At 37.2% G+C, this 18,803-nt stretch overlaps 1 protein-coding gene across 5 annotated transcripts in view; it reads right to left on the bottom strand.

Moving 5' to 3' along the window:
- The window catches only part of TANC2 (tetratricopeptide repeat, ankyrin repeat and coiled-coil containing 2), a 329,189-nt gene that overhangs the window by 228,822 nt on the left and 81,564 nt on the right, over positions 1 to 18,803 (bottom strand). For all 5 annotated transcript variants that reach the window (XM_053655892.1, XM_053655895.1, XM_053655899.1 and 2 more), the window contains exon 3: positions 12,667 to 12,738. In XM_053655892.1, the coding sequence (XP_053511867.1) occupies positions 12,667 to 12,738 (72 nt within the window). The remainder of the gene's footprint in view (positions 1 to 12,666; positions 12,739 to 18,803) is intronic.

Genomic DNA, 18,803 nt, shown 5'->3' with positions numbered 1-18,803 from the left:
GTATCTAACCTGCCAACAGTCCACGCATGTTATATGCACTAGGGAAGAGGTAGGTGGATGCCACCAATATATGGTACCATTTGTGGATGGTTAGCCAATTGTCTCTCTCCTCATTTCCAGCCCCTGGTGGTTTCCCCTTCCTTCTTAATAAATCAACTATGAATTTAAAATAAATTTTGTTTATAGTGTGAAAGTTTTCAGGTTGTCTTAGTCTGCCCCCTTGTGGGAACCAGCTCTCCAATCTCTCACTAGGAATAAAATTTATTAAATCCAAACTGCTCCTCAACCAAAAGAAAACAAAAAAATGTATTTATTTCCTCCATAATACTTTTACCCCAGGCTTTACTAATAGGTTCCCTCCTCATCCTTTGTTATCCAAGTGTTTATGAACTTTCACCAAAATTTATAAAGTTTTTCAAAGAGGTTTTCTGTTATCTCTTACCAGAAAAATTTGAAAAATATATTAAATCAAAATCTTTCTAGATGTTCAGTATATCTTTTCCAAACTTTCTAGCTGCCATGCTTTTATTCACTTTCTTTCATAGACACAAATAAGCAACAATTAGCTTCTACACAGCTTCCATTATTAATTAAAATACTTAATATGTTGTGACACAAAATGTGCTTGAGGGTGCATATTCCCAGAGTTTCAGATGTCACTAAATAAACTTTTATGAATCACTTTGAAAATATGAGTACTCTTAGATGAGGGAATAGTCAAATAAATACTGATTTACTTATACTATGGACCATTATACAGGCTTTAAGATATTAGCATTTAAGTATACCCCTGGCAATATGGCCAGGTTATATTGTTAATTGTGAGAGAATAGAACTAAAACCATGTTTTATTTTTTTTAATTTAAATTAATATATACACATACCACATACTTGCATATGTCAGTGTGAGCTCAGTGACACATCCCTAGCATCCCAAGATAAGAAGAAATTGTTGGCTACAGGGCCAATATCAAGTTTAATTTTATGAAAGAAAAGTATTACACAAAGAATAATTAACAAGAAGTTAAATCTATGAAGAAATACAGGACTAGAAATAAAGACAATTCAGAGGAATTTATCATTTAAGGTCAGATCTTTTGTTTCAATTTTTATCCAACCAACAACAAACAAATTTGTATTTTAAATATTGGAATGGAAAGGTTATAAATACATGCTACTAACAACGCTGATATGAATGAAACTTTGAGTGCAGATCGGTATAAAGCCTAATTATTTCTTACTGAAAGTAATAACTACTTCAGAGTAGTACTCTGAAAAAATAAATGAAGATGATATGAAAGCATCTAGCTCACACATGAGGTCAATCCAGAAGGTATCCAGCCACGCAAGGTGAAAAATAGAGACATTTATTGAAGAAGATACAAGAAACATTTGTATACAGGACAAGGATGCCTCAGTCCCCTTTCAAAATAGGCACCTTGGGACCTCCCCAAAGTTCTCCCAATTGCCATCAGTTGGCCAGTTGTATTTTCCTGAACCTCATTGACAGCCTGAAATCTCTTTCCTTTCAAAGATAATTTTAGTTTTGGGAAAAGCCAGAAGTCACAAGGCGCCAAATATGGGCTGTAGGGAGGCTGAGTCACCTGGGGGATTTAATGTTTCATCAAAAAACTGCATGAGATGTGATGCATGAGCAGGTGCATTGTCGTGGTGAAGCTGCCAATCACCAGTTGCCCGTAGCTGCAGTCTTTTGAATCCAAATAGTTTCCATGAAGGAATGTTCAAGCTTAACACAAAATCCAATGCAGATTCATTGTTCTGCTTGCTCAGTCATTTTGAATGCAGCAGTCATACAGTAAACATGCTCACTCAACAGTGTCTACTGCCCCTGCTGACTAGTACAGTGAAGTCGTCATTGTTTATCAATGTGAGTTCCAGTCCACCCTGCATGGCTGCCAGGTTACACCGATGTCACACAAACTGTTTTTGTTATACTAACAATGGCAGACTTTTTCCAGACAGACCTTGTATTATTAAATGATATGTTTATTTCCTTTATTCCTAAAGCAATCTACTTTGAAAGTTAAACATTTTTTAATCATAGTGATAAACTACTAAAACAACAATTTTTTATGTGTAATGTCTCTACACTATCTATACTCTTACACTGAGATAAAGAAATTACATATAAAATAATAAGACTTCCGCCAAGATGGAGGTGTAGGTGGAAGCACTGTGCCTTCTCACACAACCAAGTTTAAAAATAACAAAGTTTTAGCAACAAAACAGCCAAACCACAGAAAACTGAACTATACGGAAGTCTGACCACAATGAACCCTTCAGCTAAACCAGTAAGAGGGCCAGAGCCAGCAGCAGAGCTGGGTTGGGCAGGAAAGACCCACCAGACCGACCTGGGCACGCAACCCAGGCACGTTGGCAGCCGTGGGTGGATCCCAGGTGTGGAGCAGGCAAACCCACTGAGGGCTGACCACGGTCACACACTCACACGCAGATAAACTGGTGAAGGAGCTAGCAGTGAGACAGACCTGCAGGCCCCAGTGGCGGGAAGTGGCAGAGGGGACTGCCATTGTCCCTCTCTGACCCCGCCCCCACATACAGCATCATAACTCAGCAACTGGGCTGCCCCACCCTGGTGAACACCTAAGGCTCTGCTCCTCATACCTAGCAGGCATGAACAGATCAAAACATGGCTCAAGAACAACTCAGAGCCCCAGAGCTGATAAATCTAAACAACAAAGAAATAGCCAAACTTTCAGATGCACAGTTCAAAACACTGGTGATCAGGAAGCTCGCAGAACTGGTTGATTTTAGTCACAAATTAGAGGAACATATGAAGGCTAAACTAATTGAAATGAAGGGAAATGAACAGGAAACCAATAGTGATGGAAAGGAAACTGGGACTCAAATCACTGGAGTGGATCAGAAGGAAGAAAAAAATGATCAAACAGAAAAGAATAAAGAAACAAGAATTCAATAAAATGAGGACAGGCTTAGGAACCTTCAGGACATCTTTAAACGTTCCAACATCCAAATTATAGGGGTACCAGAAGGGGAGGAGGAACAGCCACAAGTGGAAAACTTACTTGAACAAATAATAAAGGAGAACTTCCCCAATCTGGCAAAGGAAATACACTTCCAGGAAATCCAGGAAGCTCAGAGAATCCCAAAGAAGTTGGACCCAAGAAGGAACACACCAAGGCACATCATAACTACATTACCCAAGATTAAAATGAAGGAGAGAATTCTAGAAGCAGCAAGACATAAGCAGACAGTCACCTACAAAGGACTTCCCATCAGACTGTCAGCTGATTTCTCAAAAGAGACCTTACAGGCAAGAAGGGGCTGGAAAGAAGTATTCCAAGTCATGAAATCCAAAGACCTACATCCAAGATTGATCTATCCAGCAAAGATTTCATTTAGAATGGAAGGGCAGATAAAGTGCTTCTCAGATGAGATCAAATTCAAGGAGTTCATCATCACCAAGCCCTTATTATATGAAATGTTAAAGGGACTTATCTAAGAAAAGAAGATAAAAAAGATGAACAGTGAAAGGACAGAAAACTCAGTTATTAACAACCACACCTAAAACAAAAGCAAACTAAGAGGACAGCTAAATCAGGAGTGGAACCATAGAAATGAAGATCACATGGAGGGTTAGCAACAGGGGAGTGAGAGAAGGAGAAGGAGAAGGGGGGAGAAGGCACAGAAAATAAATAGCATAGACGATAGGTAGAAAATATATAAGGGGGAGGGCAAGAATAGTGGGAAATATAGAATCTAAAGAACTTGAGACATGTGGTCATAAACTAAAGGGGAGGAATGGTGGGGGGTGTGTAGGGTGCAGGGGAATGAGGGGGGGAATAGAACTGTAATGGCATAATCAATAAAATATATTTAAAAAATTATATATGGAATAATAAAATAATCTTCCTTATCATTCTATTTACCGAGACACTGCTGGCTTAATAAAGAAATCTTTATAACTTACCAGTCTGAAAATAATTTAGGTATGAGAACATGAACATCTAATTTCTACTAAATATTTTAAATATTTACAAGGAAAGAAAGAAAATGAGAAGATAGCATATTTGACAATTTAGTATATTATTACTACAGACATACCAGCATGTACTTACCAGAGAAAATTGACTCTAAAACTTTTCTAAGAGAATTTCCAAAGAAAATGGGCATCATGTGAAGAAAAATATTATACATTTCCAGCACAAGCTGGTCATGGGTACTATTACATCAATACACAGCTTGTATATCAGAGCTTAATAATACCTGTATAATGAGATTTTTGCAAAAGTGAATAAAAATTGGGTTTACACCAAATTACATTGGCTTGTGCACTTATTTACTGAATAGAATCAAAAAGTTCAGTTTCTGTAAAAATGACCTCTCCACAAAAAAAAAATCATTTGATGCAAAAAAATAAAGCTGGTACAACAACAAAACAATTCTGATGAGGTAACCCATGATTTCCCAAAGACAGAACCATAATTCCTAGAATTCATGAACTTCCTTCACCAATTTGATAGCCTAAATGCAAGACACTGGCACTGTGCTAGATGCAAAGATTCTATTGTTACTGAACTCCTAGATTATTATGAAAAATACAAATCCAACAAATAAGACAAACACAGTGAATAATATAATCAATTATATTGGAAAGAAGAAAATAACCACCCAACCTTGGAGGGCCATACTGGTGTTAAACTGGCACATCTGTTTTACTGCCAAATTTCAATATCCTCATTTGTATAGAAATCAATAGTTGGTACCTTATTTTGCCATGAATAATGCATATGTTTTGGTCCAAATTATTTAGGAAAAAATAAGGGTATGCATTATACAGGGGTAGTACTAATTCTGTATCTATATAAATGTCTCATTTTTTTATTTATACTTATGCATTAAAAGTGTAACTCTAGAAAGCGATAATGATATCTGTATGCAAAGTAATACCCTGGAATAAGACAGTTTGTTTCTAAATAGAAACAAATAAAAAATTAAATTAAAGAATTAAAATGGAAGATTTTTTTCCCTGAAAGGTTGGGTCCAAAACACAGGTCGCATTATTCATGGGAGCACATTATACACAGCAAAATATGGTAGCTTGAGAAACTACATTCAACATAGTTCTCACAATGCTTTACTTTTTCAGTGACATAATAGAAGTGGATGTCAGATCAATTATGTTCCCAGGGCACATCCACATACTTTCCCAAGCACACTTAGTGCTAGATACTTGCTCATTCTTCCATTCAACAAATACTAAAATTTTTATATACAAGTGTTCTAGAGAAACAGTGGTGAACAAGACAAAGTCTCTGCTCAAATGAAACCTATCTTCTAGTAGTTGAGACAACAGTAAACAAGTAATAAATAAAATAATTCCAGACAGTGATATATACTATGATGGTGATGGCCGGGTATTTAGGTAAGATGGTCAGAGAAGGCTTTTTTCGCCTAAGCAGAAATCTATAGCCATTTAGTCAAGAAAGAGTTAAGTGTACAGGCCTTGCAAAGAAAACATTCTTAACATGTGAAAGCAAAAAAGGCCAGCACAGATGAAACATAACTGATAATGGGGGAAATGAGAGAACATAAAGTATTAGGAAAAGGGCAACTCAGGTAGGGTCATGTAAGAAATGATGAAGACTTCAGAGTTTGTTCTAAATGTGATAGGAAGCCACTGGAGAATTTTTTCAAGTTTGGGGAAATATATGATTTGATTTGTTTCAATAAGAGAACTATTGCTATCAAATGGACAACAGACTATATGTTGACAATGATGAAAATAATAAGGACATATTATAGCAGTAAAGAAAAATTATGGTAGTTCAGACTGAAATAGCAACAATATAGGTGATGTGAAAGTAACAAAAATTTTATTTTTAAAAGAACAAATTCTTAAAGCATTATAAAACAAAACAAAAAACCAATAATGTAAGAGAAATGTTAAGAAATTCATGGAAAACAGAAACTAGATGCAATTAGACTGAAAAAAATAATCTTAGCCCAGAACATCTGGTAGGAAGACGATGAGGTTGTTTCCAGGTCTGTTTTAAGCACAGGGGCAACAGATACAAGAAACAGGAAGTGCCACGGGGCAGTAATGTCAATAAGAGGAGTGGGACCTGATTCAGTCCAAGTAGTCAAGCCCTCTCCCATATCCTACATTTGATAAGTAGAAGGCTTGAGACATCTCTGCCCCTAAAGTAGAATGAATGTGTGGGGGTGGGTATATCTGACTCAGAATTCATGGTACCCAAGAGACAGATCAGAGGCCGGTCTAGCTAATTAACACACAGGAAAGAGCATTTGTGCTCAAAGGATAAGACACTTCACCAGACACCTTACCTTACATGTCTATTACTGTTAGAGAAGAGACATTAAATAGAAACTATATCCACAATTGGGTAGGGCAGTTTGTCATGCATTATGCACCTATATGGGCATATCAGTTGTTTAAAATTACTGCTTGTTCTGAATACACTGCCATCTGTTCTAGTTGGTTGAGTACTCATTACCAAATATTTTCAGTATCATCCCTCCATATAGGCACACACAAAATATAATAAAATGAAAGGGCTTTGGTTCTGGATTAATAGGGAATATGCACTCTACACCTTAAATGCTATAACTGACACCCTGAATGTGAATGGAAAACCCTGAAAAGAAGGATGAAGCAGTGGTCTGAGGACTCTGAAAATAGTAGCAGGCAAACTGTGGAAGGAAACCAGACTTGAAGGACAACAAACTCAGTGGTGCATTTCCTGTTGTTTCTTATGTCCTCAAATTTCCAGCCTAAACTCAAAGGAAACCCAAATCCTGGAACTGCACACCAGGGACAAACAGAAAGATCCAACACAATCTTCTCTCCGGTTAGAGTGTGAATAAGGTGAGTGAGGGGGACTGTATATGGGATGGAGAAAGCGGAAGAAATTCCTGGCTCTTTTTCTTTTTACCTTTCTCTTCCAGGTCTGCCCCCAGGTAACCCTGTTTTACTTCTGGCAGCTGCCCCTGAGGGAATACTTAAATCTCCAAGGAAGGGGAATCCTCTTTACCAGAGGACCAGTGGTCTAAGAAATGTGATAAAATTGCAGGGAAAAACAGATTAAATCCACATTTACAATCTGAGATTTCAATATTCCTTTCCTAATAACTGACAGAATAGGCAGATAGAAAAATCAGCAAGGAAACAGAAGACTTGAACAACACTATCAACTTGACCAGACTGACATTTATAGAACCTTCCATCCTCAAAGAACATAATACACATTTTAAGTGCACACAACATATTTAACATAGATCATTTCATGGGCCATTATCCAAGTATCAATAAAAAATAATTCAACTCAAAGAATGGGTGTTATTCAACCACAATGAAATTCAAATAGAAATCAATATGAGAAAGATATTTGGAAAATTCTCAAATGCTTGGAAACTACATCAACACATTTCTGAAAAACACCCAGGTTTAAAAAAGAAATCAAAGGGGAAATTAGACAGTACTTTGAACTAAATAAAAATGAAAACACTACTCATCAAAGTATGTGAAATGCAGCTAAAGCAATTCATAGAGGGAACTTTATAGCACTAAAATTCCTGTATTATGAAAGAAAGCTTGTATATCAATGACCTCTGTTTCTACATTAAGAAACCACTAAAAGAGAAAATGAAACCCAAAATGGGAAGAAAGGAAATAATAAAGCAGAAATCAATAAAATAGAAAACAGGAAAGCAATACAGAAAACAAATGGAACCAGAAAGTGATTTTTTGAGGCCAATAAAATTGATATACCTGTATTTAGAATGAGCAGGACAATAATAGAGAATACCCAAATTTCCAGTATCAGGAATGAAAGAGGGGACATCACTACAGTTTCTACAGATTTTAAAAGATCACTCAGGAAGAAACAAATAATTCAAATAGTCCTATGTTTCTTAAAGAAGTTCAATTTGTATTTTAAAACTTTTCCACAAAGAAGAATGAAGTAACAGCAATTCTATACAAAATATTCCAGGAAATTGACAAGGAGGAAATATTCCTCAACTTTCAACTAATTCCATTAGGCCAGCAATGAACCCTGATACTAAAGTCAGACAGACATTATAAGATAAGAAAATTAAAGACCAATATCCCACATGAACACAGATGGAAAAATAATTAAAATTGTTTTAGCAAATAAAATCTAGCAACTGTACAAAAACCGTCCACACAGGCTGGATCTGCTCACCCTGCTTCAGAGTGAGCAGATCCTAACTACTTCCTAACTACTGCTTCCTAACTACAATGGTCCAAATCAAATACTGAAAATATTACACCGAAGTAGACTAAACTGACAAGATTTACTACTGGACATGAATGACATGGACATCAGCTACCTCATACCCTGCCCCAAGGACTGGACTTATTCTAACATCTCCTTTCCTACACATTGTTTTCCATTGAGTTTACAATTTTTCCCCTTAATAATTTATGTATTTATCACCAGTTTAAACCTGAGCCTTTTGTCTAAAACTTTTCTAAAGATAATTAAATGTATCAGGTGTCTATCAATCTTATTTCCTGAGGATGTTTTCTAACCTACTAGAATCTGGTCTGATTGCCCTCTGTCCCTGTCATTTCATTGTCATCCTGAAGATTTCTTCACTTTCTCCTTCATTAAATTTCCCATTTTCTGTAACCCATTTCTTTTTATTTGGCTGAATTTTTCATTTTGATGGATCACATTCTCCAACATATTCCTAGAAAAGAGTACAAGACAGGCAGGAAAAAAAGCCTTACATCTTAAAATATCTTATTTTTATATCTGATTAATAGTTTCAATACATATGAAATGCTAAGGCTGAAATTATTTTCGTTCAAAACTTTGAAAGTAATGCTCCATTTTTCATTCGGTTTCTAATGCTACCGCTGAGATGTCCAAAGCTGATTGATTCTTCTTACTTTGTATATGACAAGTTTTTTCCTCTCTGGCAGGATGAAAGATCTATTTGGCCTAGTAATTTGAAATTTCACCACAATGTGTTTTTGTTTGTGTTTATATTCATCCACTGTACTAACACTCAGTAAGCTTTTCAACCAGGAACCTCAAGTGCACGAAAATTCTCTTGAACCATTTGTTGATTATTTCTTTCCTATTTTCTCTGTTCTTTCTTTTTGTAACAAGTATCATTTAAATACTGAAATTCCTGGACTGGTCCTGTAACTTTTTTAACACTCCTCACTCCTTTTCTATAATCTTTGTCTTTTTGCTCAACTTTTTCAGAGAGTTCTTCAACATTAATTTTCTAATACTTCTACAAAGATTTTGATCTCTGCTGTCAGAATTTTAATGTTGAAAGCCTCTTTTAAAGATCAGAATATGGAACTTCCGGACAAGATGGAGGCATAGGTGGAAACACTGTGCCTCCACGCACAACCAAGTTTAAAGACAGACAACAATGTTTTAGTAACAAAAATGCAACCAAAACAGACAGAAAATTGAACTGTACGGAAGTCTGACAACAATGAACTACTCAGCCAGACCAGTAGAGAGGTGGAGTCAGCAGCTGGCAGAGAGGGGTCAAGCAGGAAAGAGTGGCAAGACTAACCGAGGTGCGCAGGTGGTGGTTGGAGGTTGGCAGATCCCAGGCATGGGGTGGCAATGGGTGGACCCACTGGGGGCGCAAGGCGGCTGGCTGACCATGGTCACACATTTGTCCACAAATAAACCAGGCAAAAACCAGCAGTAAGACAGACCACGCAAACCAAGGCTCCAGCACGGGAAATTAAAGCCTAAAAACACCAATTGGAAAAACTTTCAGGGGTTGAGGTGCCAGGAGAGGCTCCCAGGCTCACAGAGAGTTTGTTAGACAGACCCACAGGGTTCTGGAGGGTACACAAGCCCACACACTCAAGAACCAGCACCAGAAGGACCCAATTTGCTTGTGGGAAGTGGCAGAGGGGAACAAGCACCACTGCCCCTCTCTGACCTCCCCCCCGCCCCACATACAGCAACAACCCAAAGACTAGGTTGCCCTGCCCTGGTGAACACCTAAGGCTCTGCCCCTCATACATAACAGGCATGAATAGACCAAAACATTATGGCGCAAGAAGAAGAACAGCTCAAAGCCCCAGAGCCAATACTTATAAGCAACGAAGAGATAGCCAACTTATCAGATACACAGTTCAAAACACTGGTGATCAGGATGCTCACAGAACTGGTTGATTTTAGTCACAAATTAGATGAACAAATGAAGGCTAAACTAAGTGAAATGAAGGGAAATGAACAGGAAACCAATAGTGATGGAAATGAAACTGGGACTCAAATCAATGGAGTGGACCAGAAGGAAGAAAAAAATGGCCAAACAAAAGAATGAAGAAACAAGAATTTTAAAAAATGAGGAGAGGCTTAGGAACCTCCAAGACATCTTTAAACGCTCCAACATCCAATTTATAAGGGTACTAGAAGGGGAAGAGGAACAGCCACGAGTAGAAAACTTATTTGAACAAATAATAAAGGAGAACTTCCCCAATCTGGCAAAGGAAATACACTTCCAGGAAATCCAGGAAGCTCAGAGAGTCCCAAAGAAGTTGGACTCAAGAAGGAACACACCAAGGCACATCATCATTACATTAGCCAAGATTCAAATGAAGGAGAGAATTATAGGAGCAGCAAGAGATTAGGGGACAGTCACCTACAAAGGAGTTCCCATCAGACTGTCAGCGGATTTCTCAAGAGACCTTACAGGCAAGAAAGGGGTTGGAAAGAAGTATTGCAAGTCATGAAATCCAAAGACCTACATCCAAGATTGCTCTATCCAGCAAAACTTTCATTTACAATGGAAGGGCAGATAAAGTGCTTCTCAGATAAGGTCAAATTCAAGGAGTTCATCATCACCAAGCCCTTATTATATGAAATGTTAAAGGGACTTATCTAAGAAAAGAAGATAAAAAAGATCAACAGTGAAAGGACAGAAAACTCACAGTTATTAACAAGCACACTTAAAATAAAAGCAAACTAAGAGGACAGCTGGATCAGGAGCAGAACCAAAAAAATGGAGATCACATGGAGGGTTAGCAACAAGGGAGTGGGAGGAGGAGAAGGGGGGAAAAGGTACAGAGAATAAGTAGCATAGATGGTAGGTAGAAAATAGGCAGGGGGAGGGCAAGAGTAGTATGGGAAATATAGAATCTAAAGAACTTGTGACACATGGACATAAACTAAAGGGGGGAATGGTGGGGGAGGGGTGCAGAGTGGAGGGGAATGAAGGAGGGAAATGGGACAACTGTAATGGCATAATTAATAAAATAAAAAGATTAAAAAAATAAAAATCAGAATATTATTCTTTTATATTATCTTTTCCTTGTTTCATGGCTATATTATTTTCTCTTATTTCCCTGAGGATGTTAATAACGGTTCTATTATTTCCCTCTGCAAAATTTCTTTTCTCCATCTTTTACACATTAGAGGGTTTCTTTAAATATCTAATAATCTTTGTTTAACTGCTTATGTTTAGGATAGAAGAGGGCTCAAAGGCTGATTGGGAGTTTTGATACAATGTGTGATCTAGCTGAGCTGTTTATTTAAGAAGTCTCTGGTGACTACATTTATGTGTCTTTTTTTTTAGCCAGATTCCTCAAAATGACTAAGTAATGAGTTAAAATTTCCAAATCAACCTGCAAAAGACTATTTTATAAAAGCAATACAACTCTAAAACTTGAGAAGAACAAAGCTGAAGGAAAAAGGAAATGGATTATGGAAGATATGAGCCAGGAGCTTTTAGAGGATTAAAATACCACCCATTTGTATACATAAGCTTTGTTTATTGGTAAGTAAAGTGTCTCTTAAACCAAACTCACTAATGACTGCCTAAAATTTTGTAATATATTAATGATTTTAGGTTCTCAATTCTCATTCCCTTAAGAGATCAGATCATTCATTTAACAACATTTTCTCAGTAACTATACCAGGAACTCACTCCTAACACTGAAAATACAGCAATAGATAAATCAGGCAAAAATCTCTGCAGTCATACAACATTCATTCTAGTTTTGGACACAAAAAATAAAATAAATTCAAAGGTGATAAGTACTATAAATAAAAAAGAAAAAGCTAGTCATGTAATTTTAAACAAGGTAATTAAAAGGAAGACCTATTTGAAAATGTCACTGATACACACTATTTTTACCTTGTTTGGAAGCTGTCATTTAAAAAAAATTAAAAGCCTATGATAAATATTAAACAAAACAGGAAAATAAGAAAATCCTAACTCAAGACAATAATTATAAACAAAAGCCAATTCTTCTAAGAGCTGAGACTACAGAGGGCATTGATGACACTTTAAAGAGCCAGTGTGATGACACTCCAACCAACGTTACTGTTAAAAGTTTATTGATACTTCTACTTATAGTCCAAAAAGTATACCTAGACATATACCACAATGCTCCAAAATTACTTAAACCTTTAATATCATTTAAAAAATGACATGAGACTATTCTTCATTTTCTTTTAGCATGAATAAATGATATCGTATGAACTTTAAGACTGTAACATTTAAAGCCCCAAATTTAAAACCCTAGAACAGCTATACTAGACCCAGCGAAAACCTCAGTCCTCAGGTCAAGTACTAGGAAGGTACAGCTGGTATCTTCTTTTTAATATAATTATTAGTTCAGTGAAAATTTACCTTGCCCAGAGCGGCTTTGGCGTGAGTCTACACTTGACTGTCTTCGATCCGGTGGTTCCTCGCTCCCTCCATCTGCGTAAAATGAGAAAAAGTATAAGACATAGATATTCTCTGGTTCTGCCTGTATCTTAAAATTAGTATATCTATCATTTGTTTTCATTTCTTATCATTTCAATCATTAAAATATTTGAAAGTATTTCCCATATAAACCAAAGGTTCTTAGCCTTAGGTTTTTTGTGGAGATAGTTTACCTTCCCCTCTTAAAGGGTGTTCTTTACTTATCCACATACATACAAACTCTACTTTGTGTAAAATGTTATCAACTCTGAAGTTTATTCATAGCATTCTAGGTTTTTTTTAAAAAGATTTTATTTACTTTTAGACAGAGGGGAAGGGAAGGAGAAAGGGAGGGAAACGCCCACGTGTGAGAGACAAACACCCACGCAGGGCCTCCGGCAGGCCCCCAGCCAGAGAGCTGGCCCACAGCCCAGACATCTGCCGTGACGGAGAATCAAACCAGCAACCTTTCGGTCTGGAGGACAACACCCAAGCCACTAAGCCACACCAATCAGTGCTAGAATTCCATTTAGAAGCCTTGATTTAAACCAATGTCTAAATTAACTATAGCTGCTTATTTATCTGAAGTAAGTCAAATAATAAAAATTACATTTACATGTTTTATGAGTGTTAAAATTACATAATACATGAAACAGCAATATAAATCAGAATCTGAAAAATTCAGAAAGGAGACAAAAACCAAGAAAGAATGAGAACTAAACCAAAAATAATTCCAGTAATGAAACCTAAACTATAAAAAATCAGCAAATAAACATAAAAGGTCTCAAAGAAATAGAAGGTAAAAGAATAGAAAACTTTTAACAATTTTTTTAAAAAAGAAATTTTAAAAATTGCAAGAAGGTGACAAATACTGGAAATAGGCCAAGGGGATCCAGCATATGGATAAAAATAGGAGTCCCTAAAAAGAAAAACCAAAGTGAGAAAACATACAAATTTAAAAACTAGATCCTGGCTGGTGTGGCTCGGTGGACTGAGTGCGGGCCTGTGAACCAGAGGATCACGGTACGATTCCCAGTCAGGGCACATGCCTGGGTTGTGGGCCGGTTCCCAGCAAGGGATGCACGAGAGGCAACCGTAGGTTGATATTCTCTCCCTCTGTCCTTCCCTTCCCCTCTAAAGATAAATAAATAAAATTTTTTTAAAAACTAGAATTTAAGAAAGTTTTTCAGAAAAAAAATGTCTATGTATGTGTCATACACACACACAATTATATGTCTGTGTAAGTACAGGTCTACATACCCACACAAACATATACATACATGCACATATATATAAAATTACATATTACAAGAGTACCATGTGTACTTGAGACAATCAACTTAGATCAATGCACCAAGACTTTTCCTACTAAAATTACTGTACTTCAGATTACAGAGCTGGCTCTGCACATTAAAAAGAGTCACTACTTCTGGCCAAGATGGAGGCGTAGGTGGAAACCTTGTACCTCCTCGCACAACCAAGTTTATGAACAACAAAGATTTAGAAACCAGAACGCAACCAGAACAGAGAGAAAACTGAACTGTACCAAAGTCCGACAACAATGAACCATTCATCCAGATTGGTAAGAGGGGAAGGTGGACAGGGGTCTGGGAAAAAAAAGCAGCCAGACCGACCCAGGCACGCAGGCAGTGGTTGGCAGATCCCAGGCGTGGGTGGCAATGGCAGACCCAGTGAGGGTGCAAGGTGGCTGGCTGACCGTGGTCACACATTCATGCGCAGATAAACCAGGCAAACAAACCCGCAGTGAGACAGACCACACAACCCAGGGCTCCAGTGCTGGGAAATAAAGCCTAAAAGCACCAATTGGAAAAACTTTCAGGGGTTGAGGTGCTGGGAGAGGTTCCCAGGCTCACAGAGAGTTTGTTGGAGAGACCCACAAGGTCCCAGAGGGTGCACAAGCCCACACACCCAGGAACCAGCACCAGAAGGGCCCAATTTGCTTTCGGGAAGCAGCAGAGGGGATCAAAATCCAAGAAAGAGCAGAAAAACACCATTGCCTCTCTCTGACCCTGCCCCTACATACAGCATCACAACACCAGAGACTAGGTCGCCCCACCCTCGTGAACACCTAAGGCTCCGCTCCTCATATGTAGCAAGCGCAAACAGACCAAAACATTATGGCTTAAGAAGAACAGCTCAAAGCCCCAGAGCCAATACTTATAAGCGACCAAGAGATAGCCAACCTATCAGATGCACAGTTCAAAACACTGATGATCAGGACGCTCACAGACTGGTTGATTTTAGTCACAGATTAGTGGAACATATGAAGGCTAAACTAAGTGAAGGGAAATGCACAGGACACCAACAGTGATGGAAAGGAAACTGGGACTCATATCAAAGGAGTGAACCAGAAGGAAGAAAAAAAATGAGCAAACAGAAAAGGATGAAGAAACAAGAATTCAAAAAAATGAGGACAGGCTTAGGAACCTCCAGGATATCTTCAAATGTTGCAACAGCCAAATTATAGGGGTACCAGAAGGGGAAGAGGAACAGCAAAAAGTGGAAAACTTATTTGAACAAATAATAAGGGAGAACTTTCTCAATCTGACAAAGAAAATAGACTTCCAGGAAGTCCAGGAAACTCAGAAGTCCCAAAGAAGCTGGAGCCAAGAAGGAACACACCAAGGTACCTCATAACTACATTACCCAAGATTAAAATGAAGAAGAGAATCCTAGAAGCAGCAAGAGATAAGGGGATAGTCACCTACAAAGGAGTTCCCATCAGACTGTCAGCAGATTTCTCAAAAGAGACCTTACAGGCAAGAAAGGGGTTGGAAAGAAGTATTGCAAGTCATGAAATCCAAAGGCCTACATCCAAGATTGCTCTATCCAGCAAAGCTTTCATTTACAATGGAAGGGCAGATAAAGTGCTTCTCAGATAAGGTCAAGTTCAAGGAGTTCATCATCACCAAGTCCTTATTATATGAAATGTTAAAGGGACTTATCTAAGAAAAAGAAGATAAAAAAGATGAACAGTGAAAGGACAGAAAACTCGCAGTTTTTAACAACCACACTTAAAACAAAAGCAAACTAAGCAGACAGCTAGATCAGTAGTGGAACCATAGAAATGGAGATCATATGGAGGGTTAGCAACAGAGGAGTGGGAGGAGGAGAAGGGGGGAGAAGGTACAGAGAATAAGTAGCATAGACGGTAGGTAGAAAATAGACAGGGGGAGGGCAAGAATAGTATGGGAAATATAGAATCTAAAGAACTTCAGATACATGGACATGAACTAAAGGAGGGTATTGGGGGGAGGGGTGTGCAAGGTAGAGGGGAATGAAGGGGGGAAATGGGACAACTGTAATGGCATATAATCAATAAAATATATTAAATAAATAATTTCAGATAATCAATGAAAAACAACATAGAATTAGAATAGCACTGAACTAACAAATTAATAGTTCTACAGGCACTAATCATCAATAGCTGTTAACATCAGAAAAGAATAAAAACCATATATTTTATGCCTCCTGATGGCAGGAACACAACTAGTTTTGCCAAAGCAATCAAACCTGAGTCCAGTCAAACCTCTGAATTTAGTGGTCAGTTTTCAGGAAAAACAATGGACAGAAGAAAATGCTGAATTGCTCCTGAGTGCACCATCAACTGGACTCAACCTGTGGGCAATTCTGTACGTCAAACAACCCAGGTCTTTCAACAGATAAAGAAAAAGAGATGCAATACTAGAAATCCTAAATGACTACAGGATAAAGATTTAATAAACAAATTTCTATTTTTCAAAATACAAAACTGAATCAGAAATCTGTGGCATCACAATGAGATACCACTTTACACCAGTCAGAATGGCTATAATGGACAAAGCAACAAACAACAAATGTTGGAGAGGTTGTGGGGAAAAGGGGACCTTAGTTCACTGTTGGTGGGATTGCAGACTGGTACAACCATTATGGAAAACAGTATGGAATTTTCTCAGAAAAATAAAAATTGACCTGCCTTTTGACCCAGCAATTCCACTGCTAGGATTATACCCCAAGAATCCTAAAACATCAATTTCAAAGAACCTATGCACCACAATGTTCATAGCAGCACAATTTACAATAGCCAAGAGTTGGAAGCAACCTAGGTGCCCATCAGTAAATGAATGGATCAAAAAATTGTGGTACATATACACAATGGAATTCTATGCAGCAGAGAGAAAGAAGGAGCTACTACCTTTTGCAACAACATGGATGGAACTGGAAAGCATTATGCTGAGTGAAATAGGCCAGGCATTGAAGGACAAATACCATATGATCTCACCTTTGACAGGAAGCTAAAGAATAAAACAAACAAGACAGAATAAAAACAAAGATGCTGAAATAGAGAACAAGTGGGCAGCGACCAGAGGGGAGAGGGAAGGGAACTTAAGGGGAAAAAGGGGGAGGGATTTTGAGGAACAAGTATGAAAGACACAGAGATGAGGACTGGCGGGGGGGGGGGATGGGAGGGAGGGGGGAGACCGGGCGGGGGGGGTGGGATGGGAGAAATAGATAAAAAAAAAATGTACTTGAAAAGTAACTAAATAAAATTTAATATTAAAGAAATATATATAAAAAATAAAATAAATAAATAAATAAAAAAGAAATCTGTGGCATCATATACCAAGCACTGGGATGTGTAAATATCATCACCTAGTCAAATTTTCTTCCTAGTGATCACTCAATTTTTTTATGCTAGTATAAAATATATTCCTTTACTTGGGAATCAATTATAATGAACAACAGTTCCTATTCAGGAATGTTTTAAATTTTTAATGTTCAGATTTTTCTTTGTGAATAAAATAATACACATGCAACACATTCTCTCTTTTAACATCAAAACATGTCCTTGAAGTATGTGAGAGGTAATAGGAATAAAATGTAGGTATTTCCCCTCACCAGCATTGTCTTCCTAAACAGATTAAGAGAATAAAAATAAATAAAAACAAGGCTTCAAAGAGAATAAAATTTGCATGACCTGTAAAATATCAGGCGACCAATTAACACAACCCATAGGAAAATACAGGCAAGAAATGGTTTAAGGCATAGTTTTGAGTCAGCAAAACAAAAGCAAGACAAAAAAACACACCAATGTTGACACAATTATAATCTGAAATATTTTAACTGTCTGAATTTTTTAAATTACCAGTAAATCAGAACTGTTTTACAGTAAATTTGAGCAATTCACTCCATAATGGCTGACATTAACTCTCAAGGAAAAGTCAACAGTTAAAGAAGAATAAACTCACTACTGCACCTAGATGGAATAGTAAAAAATGTCAGCTTCTTTAAAAGTGTTTGTGGTATGCTTATGGAACCAATGAACCCATTAATCCAAAATAGTGAAATTGCAATGATGTACAGTACTTTAAATGTTTTTGCTTTGCTTAACATAATTCCTTCAGTGTTACAAATAAGACCTCCCACGTATAACACTTATGTTTGTGGACAAAACAGAAAAATTTCAGCGGTCAAGCAAGTCATTTGCATAATACTGATTACCTCATTCGGGAGTATAGAAGGTAGAACAGGGCTGTGCATGTGAATTTAGAATTTATCACCAAACTTAAGTTAAAGACTTACTTCAAATATGAAGGGTATGGCAAATGTAGGTTTATAATTGTTCATATGGAAAAATAATACAATAAGTAATACATAATGATGTAAAAATAAACTCTGTGAGTACTCACAACTGTAAATTCATTTTCCCCCACCTATATTGTGAACTTAAGAGAGGAAAACCTACAATATAACAGGTATAGAAATAAAAAAGACCTTACTGTCCAACTCAAGTGTTAACTTCTCAAATTGGAGGTGAGGTTTCCTGGATTTGAAATAATCATCAGAAAACATTTTTTTAAATCAGCATACTGAATTAAATCCAGCAAATAATATAAAATAATATATATTTAATACTGAGAAACACTGTTCATAGATTTCCTATTCCCATTATTTCAAAAGGGAATAATGTCATAGAAGCATTTACCACATAGGACAGACAGCTTTCAACTCAGGTATATTGAAGCACTACAATATTCCTAGTAAAGAAATACCAACCATATAGACCATATTCAGTAATT

This window comes from Artibeus jamaicensis, unplaced genomic scaffold (assembly GCF_021234435.1).
Source record: "Artibeus jamaicensis isolate MK-2021 breed Jamaican fruit bat unplaced genomic scaffold, CSHL_Jam_final contig_1998, whole genome shotgun sequence".
Taxonomy (NCBI): Eukaryota; Metazoa; Chordata; class Mammalia; order Chiroptera; family Phyllostomidae; genus Artibeus; species Artibeus jamaicensis.
Note: the sequence above shows the minus strand (reverse complement) of the source record. Positions and strands in the feature narration are given on the sequence as shown.